This window comes from Macaca fascicularis, chromosome 8 (genome assembly GCF_037993035.2).
Source record: "Macaca fascicularis isolate 582-1 chromosome 8, T2T-MFA8v1.1".
Lineage (NCBI taxonomy): Eukaryota > Metazoa > Chordata > Mammalia > Primates > Cercopithecidae > Macaca > Macaca fascicularis.
In genome coordinates this window covers 28,515,242-28,531,331 of record NC_088382.1, presented here as the reverse complement: position 1 = coordinate 28,531,331, position 16,090 = coordinate 28,515,242, and the positions used below count along the sequence as shown (strand labels likewise).

At 40.6% G+C, this 16,090-nt stretch overlaps 1 protein-coding gene across 7 annotated transcripts in view; it reads right to left on the bottom strand.

Annotated features, from left to right (window-relative positions):
* Positions 1–16,090, bottom strand: part of DOCK5 (dedicator of cytokinesis 5) — a 235,291-nt gene that overhangs the window by 77,640 nt on the left and 141,561 nt on the right. For 6 of the 7 annotated variants that reach the window (XR_012417160.1, XM_005562863.5, XM_045398048.3 and 3 more), the window contains 7 exons: positions 15,921–16,019; positions 14,514–14,586; positions 11,292–11,395; positions 10,128–10,311; positions 3,351–3,448; positions 3,004–3,093; positions 1,500–1,600 (listed from right to left, as the gene is read on the bottom strand). Coding sequence is in view for 6 of the 7 variants with exons in the window: in XM_005562863.5 (XP_005562920.2) it covers positions 1,500–1,600; positions 3,004–3,093; positions 3,351–3,448; positions 10,128–10,311; positions 11,292–11,395; positions 14,514–14,586; positions 15,921–16,019 (749 nt within the window). In the remaining variant the exon portion in view is untranslated. The remainder of the gene's footprint in view (positions 1–1,499; positions 1,601–3,003; positions 3,094–3,350; positions 3,449–10,127; positions 10,312–11,291; positions 11,396–14,513; positions 14,587–15,920; positions 16,020–16,090) is intronic. The other variant, XM_074000506.1, reaches the window with a different exon arrangement.

Genomic DNA, 16,090 nt, shown 5'->3' with positions numbered 1-16,090 from the left:
TGCTCTTTGCGTCTTTCTAGAGTTTTTGGGCTAGGAATGGTCTTCATTTTGTGCTATCCCTTAGACTTTGGAGGGCACTGATATTTTCATCTTAAACCTTCCTTCTGGGAATCTTTGAGCTTTCCTATAATAAGAACTATTATTATAGCTATAGTTATCTATATCACATATATAACTATAACAATTATTATTATTATTATTTAGACGGAGTCTCTCTGTCGCCCAGGCTGGAATGCAGTGGCATGATCTCTGCCTCCCAGGTTCAAGCACCTGGCCGAATTATTATTTTTAAAACAGGAAACATATAGCATTGATCGAATCTTGCAAGTAAACCCAGATTACTACCACCTGGAGTGCTGTATTTGGCTCGGTTTGATCCCAGTGATGGGATTTCCTCATCTGTAGCTACCGCCCACCTGGATGTGAGGCTCCTGGGTGGAACGGCCACCGTCACTGGTGTACTTGCTGACAGGTCACTGGGCAGCAATCTACATGATGTGGTCTAAGCCACTGTCATAAGAAGATCATCGACAAATCCAGCGACATTCCTATCACTATTTATCACATTCTGCACAATAACTGGAAGGCAACGGGGTGTGTGTGCCAGGTACATACAATGCCATGGTGAGTGCTCTGGGGAGGAATACGGAGTGGACTTTAGTTGCTTTCCTTAGTCAGGGGCCCATAAACCAATGATAGAAGGCAGGCTGCACTACAGAAAAGGTAGAGACCACTGCCTATTATGCAAAAGATGGGAAAAAGAAAACTTCTCATATCCTGTAAGTAATACATTTTACAAAGCATTTGTGGTACAGGGTTGAGGGCACGACCTTTTCTTCTATCAAACTTGGTCTTGTTTAATTCATGGTTTGATCTCCTTGATTCCCCACGCCAATCCCACTGACATCCAACCTCTAAGATCCTGAGTTGGGTCATTTGTCATTAATTTTGCTCTTTTTTTTTTAAATTTTCATTTTTAGATACAGGATCTTGCTCTGTCGCTCAGGCTGGAATGCAGTGGCATGATCACAGCTCACCGCAGCCTTGACCTCCATGGGCTTAAGCAATTATCTTGCCTAAGCCTCTCAAGTAGCTAGGACAACAGGTGTGCGCCACCACACCCGGGTAACTTTTTAATTTTTTGTAAAGACAGGTTCTCGTTATGTTGCCTAGGCTGGTCTTGAATTCCTGGCCTCAAGTAATCCTCCTGCCTTAGCCACACAAAGTGCTAGGATTGCAGGTATGAGCAACAATGCCTGGCCTATTCTGGATTCTTAAGGAGATTTCACCTTATCCAGAAGGAAGGCCCTGATCTTAGCCCCCTTTCCACAGTTTGAATATTTAGATGGTTCCCTTTTTCCACCAAGAAGCTTAGAATAGAGTTCTGCCTTACTAGGCACATTTACTGAACACAGGTCCCTCTCGTTTCTCAACAATCCAGCCCTAAAAGTACAAATCCAAAGATCCAACAACACGCAGTTCCCTCAGATCATACTTACACGTATGCCAAAGTGGCACTGAAGTGCTTGTAAATGTAGGTTTCAAGTACAGGATTAAAATGCTGGAACTTGATGTCTCCTATCAGTGAAATAATAAATACCTGCCAAAAGTGAAAAACAGAAATAGCAGCACTGCACAATCCCAAGTATTCTGTCAACAAGCTGGATTTTAACATCTCGGTGCCTTCTTTTCTCTCCGGATCTTTTCTGCAGCATTCCCCCTCTACCATTCCAGAGCTGATGTCAAGTCTTGAGGATTGTATTTATTTAACGTAAATAGAGAGACTATTACATGTCAGGCACTGTGCTAAATGCTGTGAAGAAACCAATTCAAGCCAGAATCCCCGGCCTCAGGGAGCTGACTAGGTATCTCAAAGACAGGAGAGTCGGTGCCCAGATAACCTAAGGGGCAGGAGGAAGGAGGCTATGGAAAGGGGTTTTCTCTAATCCAAGGATGCAGCTAATGAAACATTCCACGACATTTTTCTCCTGGGTACACTATGAGTGCCCCCAATAACAACTTCACCAGAGTTTCATCTCCCAATTACCCCTTGTATATTCCCGTGCACTGCCATCAGGCACATGACCTAAAATTAGCCACACTGCCCTGCTTAAGACAGAGGAGTCAAAAGCAAAGGGCATTTGGGATTTCCATCTATGCCCACTGCCAGCTGCTCTGTCCCTCAGGAATCTATTTCCTTGTCCCACAGCATCCATAACCACTGTCTCTCTTTCCCATAAACCCGAGTCCAACCAGTTGGATCTCAACTAGGTGGCGTTTTCTTTATCTTAAACCGTAGCTTTAATATTCTGATTATTTCTTAAACTGACTAGTTTCTTCAAGCTGGTGAATCCCCTAAAGCTGCAACTGACCTTCCTCCTCAGCTGTGGCATTCAGGAAAAATCCTGTCCTGAACTTTCACCCCACCAAGGTGAAAATGATGCTTGCTTTGGGCCTTTCAGCTTCTTCCCCTCCACCCTCACCTCTGGCCTTCCCAGATTCTGATATCGCTTATCCCTATTCTGATTTCAATTCTTGCAATGGGTTGAAGGTTTAAGTGCTTTGTGTGACAAACTCAATTGTCTGCTGGGTTGAATATTTTGCCTAATGAGGCTCAGATTCACCTCTGACTTGTGAATTCAGTCTCCCTTGCATAAACACACCAGTGCACACACACACACACAACATGTAACAATCCTCCAGACAATGGTAATGTGAGTTAAAATGATTCCTGATTTCTAATAAAAATAAAACACCTTATTTTCTCTAATAAGAAAGAGCATATCAAAAAGTGAGATCTAACAGGAAACAAACAAATAAAGGCCTGAAATATAAGTCATTGTTTCTAATTATAATTCTAGGAATTCAGCCTAACACAATAACCAGAGAGATGGAAACAAATATTTATGTGAGAAGATATTCACACAATCACTTATAATAGTGTAATATTGAAAACTATAAAGTTACAGCAATAAACACCAGGTAATATGTTTAACTGCTTACCAGTGCGTCAAACACAAGGAAGTCATAGGTTTCACTGTCTGACATTTCCATCATTATGTTAAAAAGTGCATCTAGTGTATCTTGCAAAAACTGAAGATAAGAAAAACAGAGAGGTTATTTTGATGCTTTCATAGATACCATAGCAATCTGGGGACAACTAGGTTTAAATCAAAGAGGTTTAAAATAGCATTTTTTAAAAAACTGGCACACTTGTTTAACAACGTAGATAAGTTTTATATTTACAATGAATGGTTTAATTTTAAATGTTGAACCAATTAAGTATAATAGGTATAATAGGTATATGTATGTATGTACGTATGTTTCTAACTATGAATATATAAACATACCTTAACAATCTCTCCTCCATCCACTTCCATTAACTTCTTTAGGTTGTGTTTAATGTTCTGGGAGTTGGAACGCCAATTTAACAAACCTAACAGGTCAACTAGGAAGAACATTAGACACAAACATTAGACACAAGTGAGACAGAACAACCCAGACCATTTCAGGACATAGCTAAAGAATTCTCTAGAACAGGTAATTGCTCTTAATAGTGGCTAATTCAAGATGCCTTATGTATTCTTTTACTATCTCCCATCCAAGTCGGGGAAAACCTTGTGGTCCTCTTTCATTCTTCAAAGAGAAAAAAATTAACTATTAATGCATAAGAACTTAAAAGAATATCTGACTGAAACTAACATTTCTCAAATAATAACATGGTCATAAGAAGTAAAGCTAAGAAGCATGCTTATGTAACCTTCCTACTTCTAATTTGCTGCCTTACTTAACTTGTCCCTTATGACTACCTATGTCTGGGTGGATTCAGAGGGAAGGAAGAAACAGGTATGTGTGCATCTCTCTCTCTCTCCATATATATATGTGTGTGTGTGTGTGTATATATATATATATATGCATTAATTTATTTCAACATCATGACCACACAGATTTTATTTTTCCCATCTTTTAGATGAGGAAACCGAGGCTTTGTGAAGTTAAATTACATGTCTTAGGAGAGGCAGAAATGGAATTTTATTACATATTTATCTGATTTGTAAAACCAACTCCTTGCTATTCTATCATACTGTTTTCCCCAGAGCTCTTTGAAGAAATAGACAAGCAAATCAGACAGGTGGCTACTTCAAAGAAAAGGTGGAACAGATTCATAGCCCTTAGGATAAGTCTGGGATAAAAATATTAAGGCATTTTTTGACTTACAATGGAGAATTTTGAAACTTTAAGCCACTTACAGCTTTAATAAATGTTGAGCTATTAAAAATGCCAAAGAGGCTGGGCGCAGTGGCTAATGCCTGTAATCCCAACACTTTAGGAAGCTAAGACGGGAGGATTACTTGAGTTCAGGAGTTCAAGACCAGCCTGAGTAACATGGAGAGACCCTGTCTCTATTAAGAAATATAAAAGTGTCACAGAGAAACTGCAGTTATCTGGACTGTGACTGTATTATCACCTAGTTTAGTACATCAAGCTACTATTTCTATTCAGAGCATTATCTAGTAAATGTAGCAATACATTTTTTTTTTTTTTTTGAGAGACAAGGTCTCGCTCTGACACCCAGGCTGGGGTGCAGTGGTACAATCTCACACAGTGGTGCAATCTCGCAATCTCGCAATCTCGGCTTATTGCAACCTCCGCCTCCCGGAATCAAGTATTCCTCCCACCTCAGCCTCCAGAGTAGTTGGGACTACAAGTGCACCACCACACCTGGCTAATTTTGTATTTTTTGTAGAGAAGGGCTTTCACCATGTTGCCCAGGTTGGTCTTGAACTCCCGAGCTTCAAGCAAGCCTCCTGCTTCGGCCTCCCAAAGTGCCTCCCAAAGGAATTACAGGTGGGAGCCAGGGCACCCGGTTGATATTTTTCAACCAATGAATTTGTAGAAATATATAAGTCATTACACGTGTATTTTTCACAAATAGTCAAAGTGTTTCATGAGGGTGTTTATCAGTTTGCCTATTGTTTAGGCCCAGGGAAACTGCCAAAACCTAATGCCGAAGGATTCCTTGTGTCTACAGAATAAACTTCCAATGAAACACAGAGAATGTAATAAGGCCCCAACTATGTCACTCCAGCACACCCCAACCACCACTATTCTCTTTTACCCTTTAGCAGTCAGAGAAATCTAATCACCACAGCCCATCCATGGCAGGTTCTGAAATATCTGTGTGTCTTTGTGTGTATTTTTCTCTTTGCCTGAAATACCCAGAAATACTATGTATTTGGTAAGATGTATTTGGTGTCTCCTTGACTCTTCCCATAGTTTTGAGCCATTTGAAGGCAGGAACCATATAGTGTTCATTCTTTTATCTCGCCATAGTACTAGATATCTATTAGGTGTTCAATACATGTCTGATGAAGGAATAAATGAATGAATGGAAAGGGAACCAGCAACTCTAAGGAAGCTGGTAATATGCTTAACCCAGTCATTAATGTATTCATTCATTCAGCAGGTAATTAACATAGGTGCAACGCTAGGCCTTCCACTAGGCACTGTCCACTTCCATATTCTCCAGCTCTGACTTCTGCCACAGGCTAGTCAAAGGTATTGCTCGTTCCATCACTTGACTCATAGCCGCTGGAGGAAAACAATTCAGTCGCTTCACCAGGGGTGAATATTCACCCAGCAGCTTCAGCCCCGACAAAGTACCCAAATATCATCCCAGAGGTTTATTTCCTAGTGATGCCCGCACGCCAGATCACGGCTCACATAGGAAAATATTTTGGCATCTGGTGAACTGTTAGGTCTTAGGACCAGGAAAGCAGTGACACAGGGTTACCGAAAGAGCCCCAGGCTCGCTGTGTTTCTAAGATGTACACAGGTTTACCCACGTAGCTCTAATTGTTTTTCTTGCTGTGCAGTGTCTATTCAATTGTACGGGTGTACACAGTTTGTTTATCCGCTCTGCTGCTGATAAACACTTGGGCTGTTTCTAGTTTTTTTCTACCATAAGCAATTCTGCTATGAACATTCTCATATGTCTCCTGGTATACAGGTAGAGCAGCTTCTCTAGGGTAGAAAACTAAGGTGGGATTTCTGGGGCATCAGGAAGAATATCTTCAGCCATATTAAGTATCATCCAAAGTCACTGTCCCCATTTTACATTCTCGTCAGAAATGTGTAAGAATTTGGGATACTTCAAATCTTCAGTAACGCTGAGTAAAAGCGAAAGTTACACAAGAATTCACACAGGACACAAGACTTCAATTAGTTCAATTATTAACTACATTAATACTGTAGGCTGTACAATACTGTATACATGAAAATTGCTAAGAGAATAGATTCAAGTGTTCTCACCACTGAAAAATAAGGTGGTACGCAAAAGTCACCAGCTGCAGGAGATTACTGAACACTTGAAATGTGGCTAGGGCAACTAAGGGACTGACTCATAATTTAATTTATTTATATAAAATAAAAACTATGCAAAATGAAACAATATACTTTAAGGGCTACAGATGTGGCAAAACTATAAAGAGAAGTGAGGGCATGAGAATCCCCAAATTTAGGGTAGTAATTGCCTTCTACCCTAGGAAGAGAATTTAAGAACATGTACTTTTAAAAAGGAAAGTACAACAAAGCTATTCAGACTCAAAAGGTTAAAAGTCACTGGAGTTTGTAACAAACCGATCTTGGAAACTCCAACTGCAAAACGACAAACTGTAAACTGTTTGGAGCTACAAAGAGCTGTTTTCAAAATCCAAGTCCACCACTTAAGAGCTTAAGAAAGATTTTTTGCCACTTTAAAACTCAATTTTCTGGTCAATGAGCTGGAAATGATCATGGCAAAGTTGGTGCTGGAGGGTGAAATGACCGACGAGTATGAATCTCCTGGCCCAAGGCCACACACCTCTGGGGACCTGCACATTCCTCTCTTTTTCCTGGAAAAACAAATCTATTCTTACCTCCCACTGGGCCCAGAAACCAATGATCCCACACAAACTGGTCTGTTTTAGTATCGAAAAAACAAATCAAGTAAACAAAAAAGAGTCTCCAAGATCTGTCTGTTAAAACTCCAGTGACTTTTAACCTTTTGAGTCTGAATAGCTCTCCTCAGGCGAAGGAGGAATGCCTTTGCTCGCCCTCTCAGCGAGAACACAGCTACCCTCTCTACTCAGTCAACGCCCTCAGAGTTAGCCGATGACTTACTAATGCTCTTCAGCGTTTTATTAAATCAAATTCATTCTTTATAATTTCCATCAAGTCAGAGAAAAGCAGATGCATGAATAATCTACAATCATTTGTCCCTGGAATACCCCATTTTCCCCGATGCTCACGATGCCTTTGCCAGGTCTCCATCTTTCCCTTTCTTGTCCCCTGGTCCCTCTCCCTGCTCCCAGTCCATTTGGATAGCAGGTCACTCCTCTCTGATTCAGACGAGGCTTGCCTTTTTAAACCTTCTTTGTAATAAGATATTACTTCTGACTTTTTTTGTATGTGTTATGATGAGTTTGTCTTTTTTTAAATCAAAACATCAGGAATAAGGATGACAAAGTAAAGCATACAGTGTCATCCAAAGGAGCATTCTGTGATGATGAAATGTACATCCGTCTGCCCAGCACAAAAGTTAGCAGCTGCAGGAGACCAGAGTGCTCGAAATGTGACTAGGGCGACTAGCGGACTGATTTATACTTTGTTTTTATTAATAAAATTTAATTAACAAATAAAAATTGTATATATTTACAGTGTACAACATGATGATTTGATACACACACACATTGTAGAAGGGTAAATCAAGGTAATTAACATACACATTACTTATTTTTTGGTGGTGAGAACACTTAAAATCTACTCTCTTAGCAATTTTCAAGTATACACTATATTATTAACTATAGCCACGAGGATATATGACAGATCTCTTGAACTTACCCTCTTGTCTAGTGGAACTTTTGTACCTTTTGTCCAACTTCTCCTGAATCGCCCCACCCTCCAATTTTAATTAATTTAAATTTTACAAGCTACATGTGTCTGGGGGCTACCGTATCAAGACAGTACAGGCTAGTTAAGAACATTCAGAAGCTGGGGTGAAGTAGGCATACCAGCAAATGAAAGGTCTACACTGAGAACTGCAACTTGTCAGGAAACCCTGCATTTTTGACATGGAGATAAGAAACAATGTAACAACAAGGTTATCGCTAACAGAAATCCCTTTTGCTTTTCATTACTAGTAATTTCACAAACTTTTATTCTTGTTTTCTTTATTCCTCTTTGATCTGTAGTCCAGAAAGGATTATCTACTAGATGTTCAGTAAGTGTTATCCCTTTTAAATATCCCTTGACAGTTTTAAAATAATATTAATGCTTTATATAGTATACTACCATACTTAGTTCAAAGAATAACATTTTGACATTTCATAGTTAAAAATTTGGAAAATACCAAAAAGAGTAAAGAAAACAAGAATTATCAAACTTTGAGTTGATCCTATTCGTCTTTTTCTGTGTACAAATAATGATGATCGTGATAGCTGACATTATAGTGTTCACTATATAGATCGAATGCTATTTTGTTTTTATTTTAATTTACTGCATTCTTTGAAATAGATACTATTATCACTCCCATTTTAAAGACAAGGAAACCAGTTCACAGAGATATCAAGTCACTTGCCCAAGATGAAACAGCTAATAAGTAGCAGAGCTGGGATTTGAAGCCAGGCAATCTGGCTGCAGATTGCTCACATATACCCAAATAAAACTGGGATCATACTGTGTACAGTGTTAAAAAGTTCACTGTGTCCTTCACTATGTTTTGAAATACCATATTTAGCAGCTGCATATATGTCGTCACTTAATTATAAAATGTGGTTAAACTGATCCCAACTATCAGACATTTGGGTGGTTTCCAGTACTTCCCTGTTACAAATAAGAGGGAAATAACATCTTTGTACATAAATCTTCATGCACATCTCTCATCGTTTACTTTGTACTACTTTAAGTTCTGCTTCCAGGAGTCAAATCACAGGCTCAAAGGGTCAGAAGACATTTAAAATCCTTGATATGCCTTCTAAATTATCCTCCATAAATATTGCACCCATTAACCTACCAGCAGTTAATTGTTAATAGATTCACTTTGTCCATAACAAGGGTATGTTGCTGATGGTTCTGTCACATCTTCTATGTTTCTGGCTTCATTTTTAGTGAGCATGCTTTTATTTGCACATACGGATTAGCCCTAAACTTCACTCTGTTGAGTCTAGCCACTCGTCCAAGTTGAAATAAAATCCTTATTGTTTTTTGTCAACCATGATTTGTCAAAACAAACCTAATACTGAGCCCTTCTAAAGATCAGGGATCTGATACCTGGGTTTACCCTGTAACTACACTGTTTTGTCTATCTTTGCACCCCTTAAGGCAGAGCTCTTGCCTGTACCTCACTCTAACTGTCTACAAGGCCAAAGGCACCAGTCTCTACACAGCATACGGGAGACAGAATTTCTAGCTCAAGTCCCCTAGGTAGCTCCTTCTTGGTTTACTACATCCAGTAGGGCTCCTTACACATCACTTAAGTTAAATAAATAAGAAGTTGATATTGGCTATGAAATGCCATAATCTACACAAGAGAGTTTAAAATTGATATTAGAGATTTGAAGGAAAAACCAAATGAAGCCCTCTTTGAACTCTTCAGCTGAATTTATGAAAATCCCTGACTGCTTGGGAAAAAATGGGGAAGAGAAGAATATACAACAGAAAGCGAGAACTCAAACAGGAAGCCCTGCTATACTTTTTGGACAGGAGACTGATTATATTCTTTGCCAGGCTCCTCTTGTTATTACCAACATCTCTTCCTGCATATACTATACAGAATGCACTATCAAGGAACATATGGCTTTTGAATTTTACAGTTGCTGTTAATAAATACACTTATAGGTTTTATGATATTAAAATACTACAATGTTTTCCATCCTGCTTTAAAGTGGACAATGAAACTTCCGAAGAAGCTGTGCAATGTGATCAGTTCTACCCAGAATACCACTTGAAAAGCAGAGAGCAGAATCCAACTGGCCAACATCCTACCTTATAAGACTCAGCCCCATATGGTCCAGCCCTGTGAGCCTAACCAAGGAGCCCAGGAAGGCTGAGTGGGAAGCTTATTTGTGTCAATGTATTCACCATCCTACCGTTCTGGGTGAGCTTTGTGGAGCAGATGAGGGTGGCAATCTGAAAACTGTCTTTAGTGTTATCCTTGCTTGGGGTGAAGGTGACCAGGTTTTTGGATGCTTGAAGTTCTTTTTCTTCCATCTCCATCTTGGTCCCAGGCAGGGTCAGGTAGAATTTAGCATCTTCCATTTTTTTGTTGTCACCCTAAAAAGGAAGCATGTTAGGAACACCCAATGATGGCCAACATCTCTTATTTGCAAATAAAAACAATTTCTATCATGCATTTCCAGCGTGGGAAGCGTGGCTTTATCAAATTATCCTGAAGATCCCTTCCAACTCTGAGATACTATGATATGTCTCCGCAAACACTGAGCCCAGAAATAATTTCATGATTGAATGGAAACAGAGTAAGTTGTGAATTCGAAACCAGAATATCCTAGTCTCTGTTAGAGTAAATAAATATATTGCAGAATAAGGTTAAATTTCATTTTCTTCAGTCTCTAAATGGGGACAATTATACTTTATTGGGTTGATGGTTGATGGAAGAAGAAATAGCTTGCCATCCCTTCCAAAATGATTCATAAACTAACAGGTTAAGAAAAATATTCATCAGGTAGATGTATCTCAAAAGAGCAGCCAACTGTGGGGAAACCCCCAGATATTGTTGGACAAATGAGATCTTCCAGCATCTACTTTAGACTGTAAAATCTCAGTAGAAGTGGGAGCTCAGTACCAGTTGGAAGAGAAGAACAAAAACTCTCAGGGAAGGAAGTAAGGCCCCCAGAGCAGAGAAATGGTATGTGGCTCATGGTGACGGGAAAACCACATCCACCACATGCTACTGAAGCCCAACGGTGCACCTGTCCATGTGCCATGCAGGACGCAAAGAGCAGATGATGAGAGGCCGACCCCTTACCATTCCCTGCTAGGGAACACCATTTGCAGGAGAGGGTGACAGCCTCCTTAGAAGACTCAGTAATAATGCAACTCACTCTCTCCAGAAAGGAGGTGGGAAACCACAAAGCTGGAGGGCCCAGAGCCTTCCGAGTTTCTAGATTTTAATGGGCAAGTACAGATAGCTCTAGAAGGGTTTCCGATGTTTGTACAAATAAATGTGAAAGGAGCCTTAAACGCCATTTGAAAGGGAGTAAATATTTTTCTCAGCCATTTTCTGTTAGCACCACCTTATAAACCACCAGATCGTGCCTCCCATCCTGCAGAGTGGTGCCATCCGGGTTCATCAGCTTCACGAAGGCCAACCCAAACGCTCGCTCTGATTTATCTCTGGCTGAAAAAGCAGAAAGACATGTCTGAGCAGTGCAGAAAGACACCAGGAGGCGATGGCTATGACAGATGATTTCACATTTTGCTTGGGGGTGTGGCGTTCAACCATATTCTAATAAGCACAATTCAGCAAATTGCAGTAAGACACGTACCGTGTGCCAATGAAACTGCCTGGCACCCCCAAGTAGGCTTTCCTCTTCCTACATCCCCTAATAAATGAGACCGGCATCTACCCAGTCATCCAAATCGGAAATGTGGGTGTTGACACCAACTCCACCCCATGTCAGCTCCATGTCCTAAATAGCTCTGGAGCCTGTCTCTTCTCTCTCTTGCTGTCTTGCTGTCCCTTCCTGACTTCAGGCCAACCTCACCTCTTCTCTTTATTTCTACAGGACCTTCCCAATGCACCTCTCTGTCTCCAGGCTCTCCCAGCCAACACATTCTCTACATTGGAATGAGGTTTCCCAAGTCCAATCCAATCATGTCAACCATCCTGCTTCAAAACACTTGAATGAGAGATCTCAATTTATGTTGCTCTAAAACAGGCTCTGCAAGATATTTATTCTACTCTAGGGTTTAAGGTGCTGCCCAAGGTTTCTTCCCCCTTCCTCCCCAGAATACCAGCTCCAGTGCTAGGAAAGAAGATCTGTGTGCCCTGTGGCGGCTGGGAGGAGGGTGCGGCTTCATGAGGAGGCAGAGCACCTCTCTCTTGGTCTTCGGGGCCAGTCTCTGAACTCACTGGGTCCCCTGCTTCAGTGGCTCTGACTGGGTAACCTGTGGCCTGTTCTCATCATAGGCACGGCTCTGTGGTCTGCTGTGACTCTCGGGTCCCCACACTGGTGGAGCAGTCATCCATTGTATGATTTTACCTCAGTTTGTTTATCCATTCTCCTACTGATGGGGATTTAGGCTATTCTAGTGTTGGAGTACTACGGGTAAAGCTGTTATGAACATAGACCAACTCCTCCCAAAATCTCAAAACCAGAAACCACCCTTGAATTGCACCTCCTTAACATGGTTGAAAAGCATCTTCAGCCTTTGTGACCTGGCTCCAGCCTAGCTAGAATCAGACTGCCTGGGTGCTAACCCAGCCTGGTCATATGCTAGCCTTGTGACCGCGGGCAAGTACCTAACCTCTCCGTGCCTTAGTTTCTTTATGTATAAACATAGATAAAAGTAGAATGTACCTTATTATATTATTGTGGATACTAAACAGGACCATGCACAAATATAGCTTCACATAATATTTCTTTCTTTTTTTTTTTTTTTTTTTTTGAGACAGAGTCTCGCTCTGTCGCCCAGGTTGGAGTGCAGTGGTGCGATCTCGGCTCACTGCAAGCTCCGCCTCCTGGGTTCACACCATTCTCCTGCCTCAGCCTCCCAAGTAGCTGGGACTGCAGGTGCCCGCCACCACGCCCAGCTAATTTTTTGTATTTTTAGTAGAGACGGGGTTTCACCATGTTAGCCAGGATGGTTTTGATTTCCTGACCTCATGATCCGCCTGCCTCAGCCTCCCAAAGTGCTGGGATTACATGCGTGAGCCACCGCGCCCAGCCTCACACATTATTTCATACAAACTTCATCTTTGTTCATTGTTAATTGATAATTGTTAGTTATGCAGAACCATATGAAATGGCTGATATTTGGCCATTTAGACCTAAAAAATGGCAATTTCACATGATTCAACCTGATACTATTATTGCTCCACTGGTCCTGCTTTAGCCTTACTGAGCTCATTGGGGTTCTCCAAACATGTTTTTCCCCCCACCCTTCACTGGGCTAATTTCTACTCTCCTTCAAGTCTCAGCTAAGATGTAGGAAGTTATATGCATAAATCCCCTAGACTGGGTAAGGTACTGTGCTACGTATCCATTACAAGTCTTTGCCCCTTGTAATATACACATCACACTATTCCATACATAACCACCCACTTTTTTCATTTATCTTCCTAACCAGACCACAAAGAATCTACGTGGCAGTGTCCAGCTGGCTGTCATAGACCAGGGCCTCGCCTGCAGCCTGCTGTGTAGATGGTGTTCAACACATGCATTTTTGGAAGGAGAGGTTACATTTTTATGCAGTGCTAAATGAGAATAAGAAGCTTCCAGAAATTTTGTGATCGGTCTGAAAACAATCAGTTTTCTTCTCTGCTCACACTTTAGTGCAGCCATTTCAAGAACTGTGACCTAAGACTTGAAATAGTTTTTTCACGAGAAAAATGACAATTTGGGGGGACAAGTGACTAAACAGTTTTCTTGCTACTGCAACATAGCAACATACATTGTGAATGTCTAGGAGGGGGATACAAGGTATATACAGCCTTTCCTATACCTATTTGATTGTGAAACACAACACTTTTTGTTACAGAACATCTAGTAGCAGCTTAGAGCAGGGGACCTCAAAGCCCAGGCCATGAACCCATACCAGTCTGTGGCCTGTTAGGAACTGGGCTACACAGCAGGAGGTAAGTGGCGGACCAGCAAGCAAAGCTCCATCTGTCTTTACAGCTGCTCCCCACTGCTCACATTACCACCTGAGCTCTGCCTCCTGTTGGATCAGCAGCACCATTAGATTCTCACAGGAGCCGAACCCTATTGTGACCTGTGCATGCAAGGGATCTAGGTTGCACACTCCTTGTGCAAATCTAACGCCTGATGATCGAACTGTCTAGTTGCAGGAAAACAAGCTCAGGGCTCCCACTGATTCTACACTACAGTGAGTTGTATAATTATTTCATTATATAGTACAATGTAATAAGAATAAAGAAAACAACAAATGTAATGTGCTTGAGTTACCCTGAAACCATCCCCGCTCCTGGTCCTTGGAAAAATTGGCTTTCACGAAACCAGTCTCTGGGTGCCAAAGATTGAGGACTGCTGTCTTTGAGAATATTAATGTTCACAAAACACATTTTGAGGAAATCCTAATATAGAGTGATAACACAGACCTTGCAAGCCCAGCAAAATTCATTATGCTGATTTCCTTAGCACCAGTGAGTTACAAAAGAAAGTTGCCAAGTCTCTAGTTTCCAAATATCTTGTTCTCCAGATTCACAAGAGGGTTGTCAAGCCAGAGCAAATTTTTTTTAAGTGGAAATATGTCATAGACCTCTTAATACTTACATTCCTGAGATGACCTGTGTCGGAAGGTAAATCTTATATGGCAGCGTGTGACCTCTTCTATAGCAATGGATACCTGTGTCATAGTAAGAAATTAATAGTTTACAGACACAAAGTACTTTGCATGCATGGTTTATTTCATGGAATTAGGCTCAATTTTGTACTCTCCACAGCACAAATTACTAGAGAGTGAGACTTGGTATAGGTTTCATTCAAAGGAGACTGAGCTATTTTCAAATCAAAAGAATCTCAGATCATCTTGCTGTTTATCACAGATTCTGAGCATAGAGATAATGTGAATTTCTAGCATTTTCTGAAGTAAGAAACAGTAATACTTCAGAGGGGAAATACTGGTACTTTGAGGTCTATACAGGACCTTTCAGACTGCAAGATGTGTATAAATACAGTAATAATTGGATCTATAAGACCTAATTATTCCATAAAGAGGGGGAAAGATAATAATTAGGGCTCATAAAGCAGCTTTCTGCTGCTTACATATCCAGAGGGGAGAGAAGAAACAGGGCCTTGGGGCACTCAAATGAGCAGAGATTTGTGGTGTGCAGTTAAATTACAGCATGATTATACAATGGAACCTCATGCAAGCATCTAAAATACATATCTGAAGAATTTATATGCATTGAGATAAGCGGTTTTAAAAAGCACAATATAAATTTCTATCAACAGCATCATTCAAAACATATGAACTATATAAAACTGTTGAAAATGGTTAATTCTAAATTGAGATATATGAATGCAATTAAAACAATTTTTTTTTTTTTTCTATGAAGCACTCGTGTGACTTCGACAACCAGAAAGAGCTGATGGAGCCTGGGATTCAGAAGAAGTGGACTCTAGTTCAGGCCCTGATACCAGTCAGCTCTAGGATCTTAGGAAGTCACCGAACTTTGAACCTCAGTACCTAATCAGAAAGACGCATTACAACACCTGCTTGTTCTAGTTGCAGAGCCCTTGTGGGGCTCAAAGGAGATGACTGATCTGAAAAGCACTTTGGAATGTGTAATACACATACTGAAGTTGAAAAGAGGCCCAGAACACTTGGTGAGAGGCCAAGAAGAAAAAAATGTTAGGAAACTGTTTGCACAGTGTGAAAATTTCTGTTTGGTTTTGTACCGTCTTGGCAGTCTATTATATCCATCACGTCAACCACCAGCTTTGCTATTCAAATTCCCATACATTTATGAATGAGAACATTATTGAAGAATATTGAGTTTCTTAATGATAAATGCTCTTAATACAGAATTATAATTACCGATTTGTTTCTTATTGCACACCATAGGCAACTTACCTAAAATTTTCAAAATAAAGTAGGAATAATCTGGGGGTAAACAGAAGATAGGAATCTAACTGAGGTTTAACAGATAACAGGGGTTGCAAATGACTCATTCTCACCTTGACAGTCTCATACCAACAGGGCTGCTTGACTTGGTAATAGACTACTGATTTGTATTCTGAAATGCCTTCATATCCAGCACCGGGGTGAATTGCTTTCTTCGGATGGAAGGAAAAAATTAGAAGGGAATAATTTTGTTTAGAAAAGGAAGAGGACCCCATATACCATG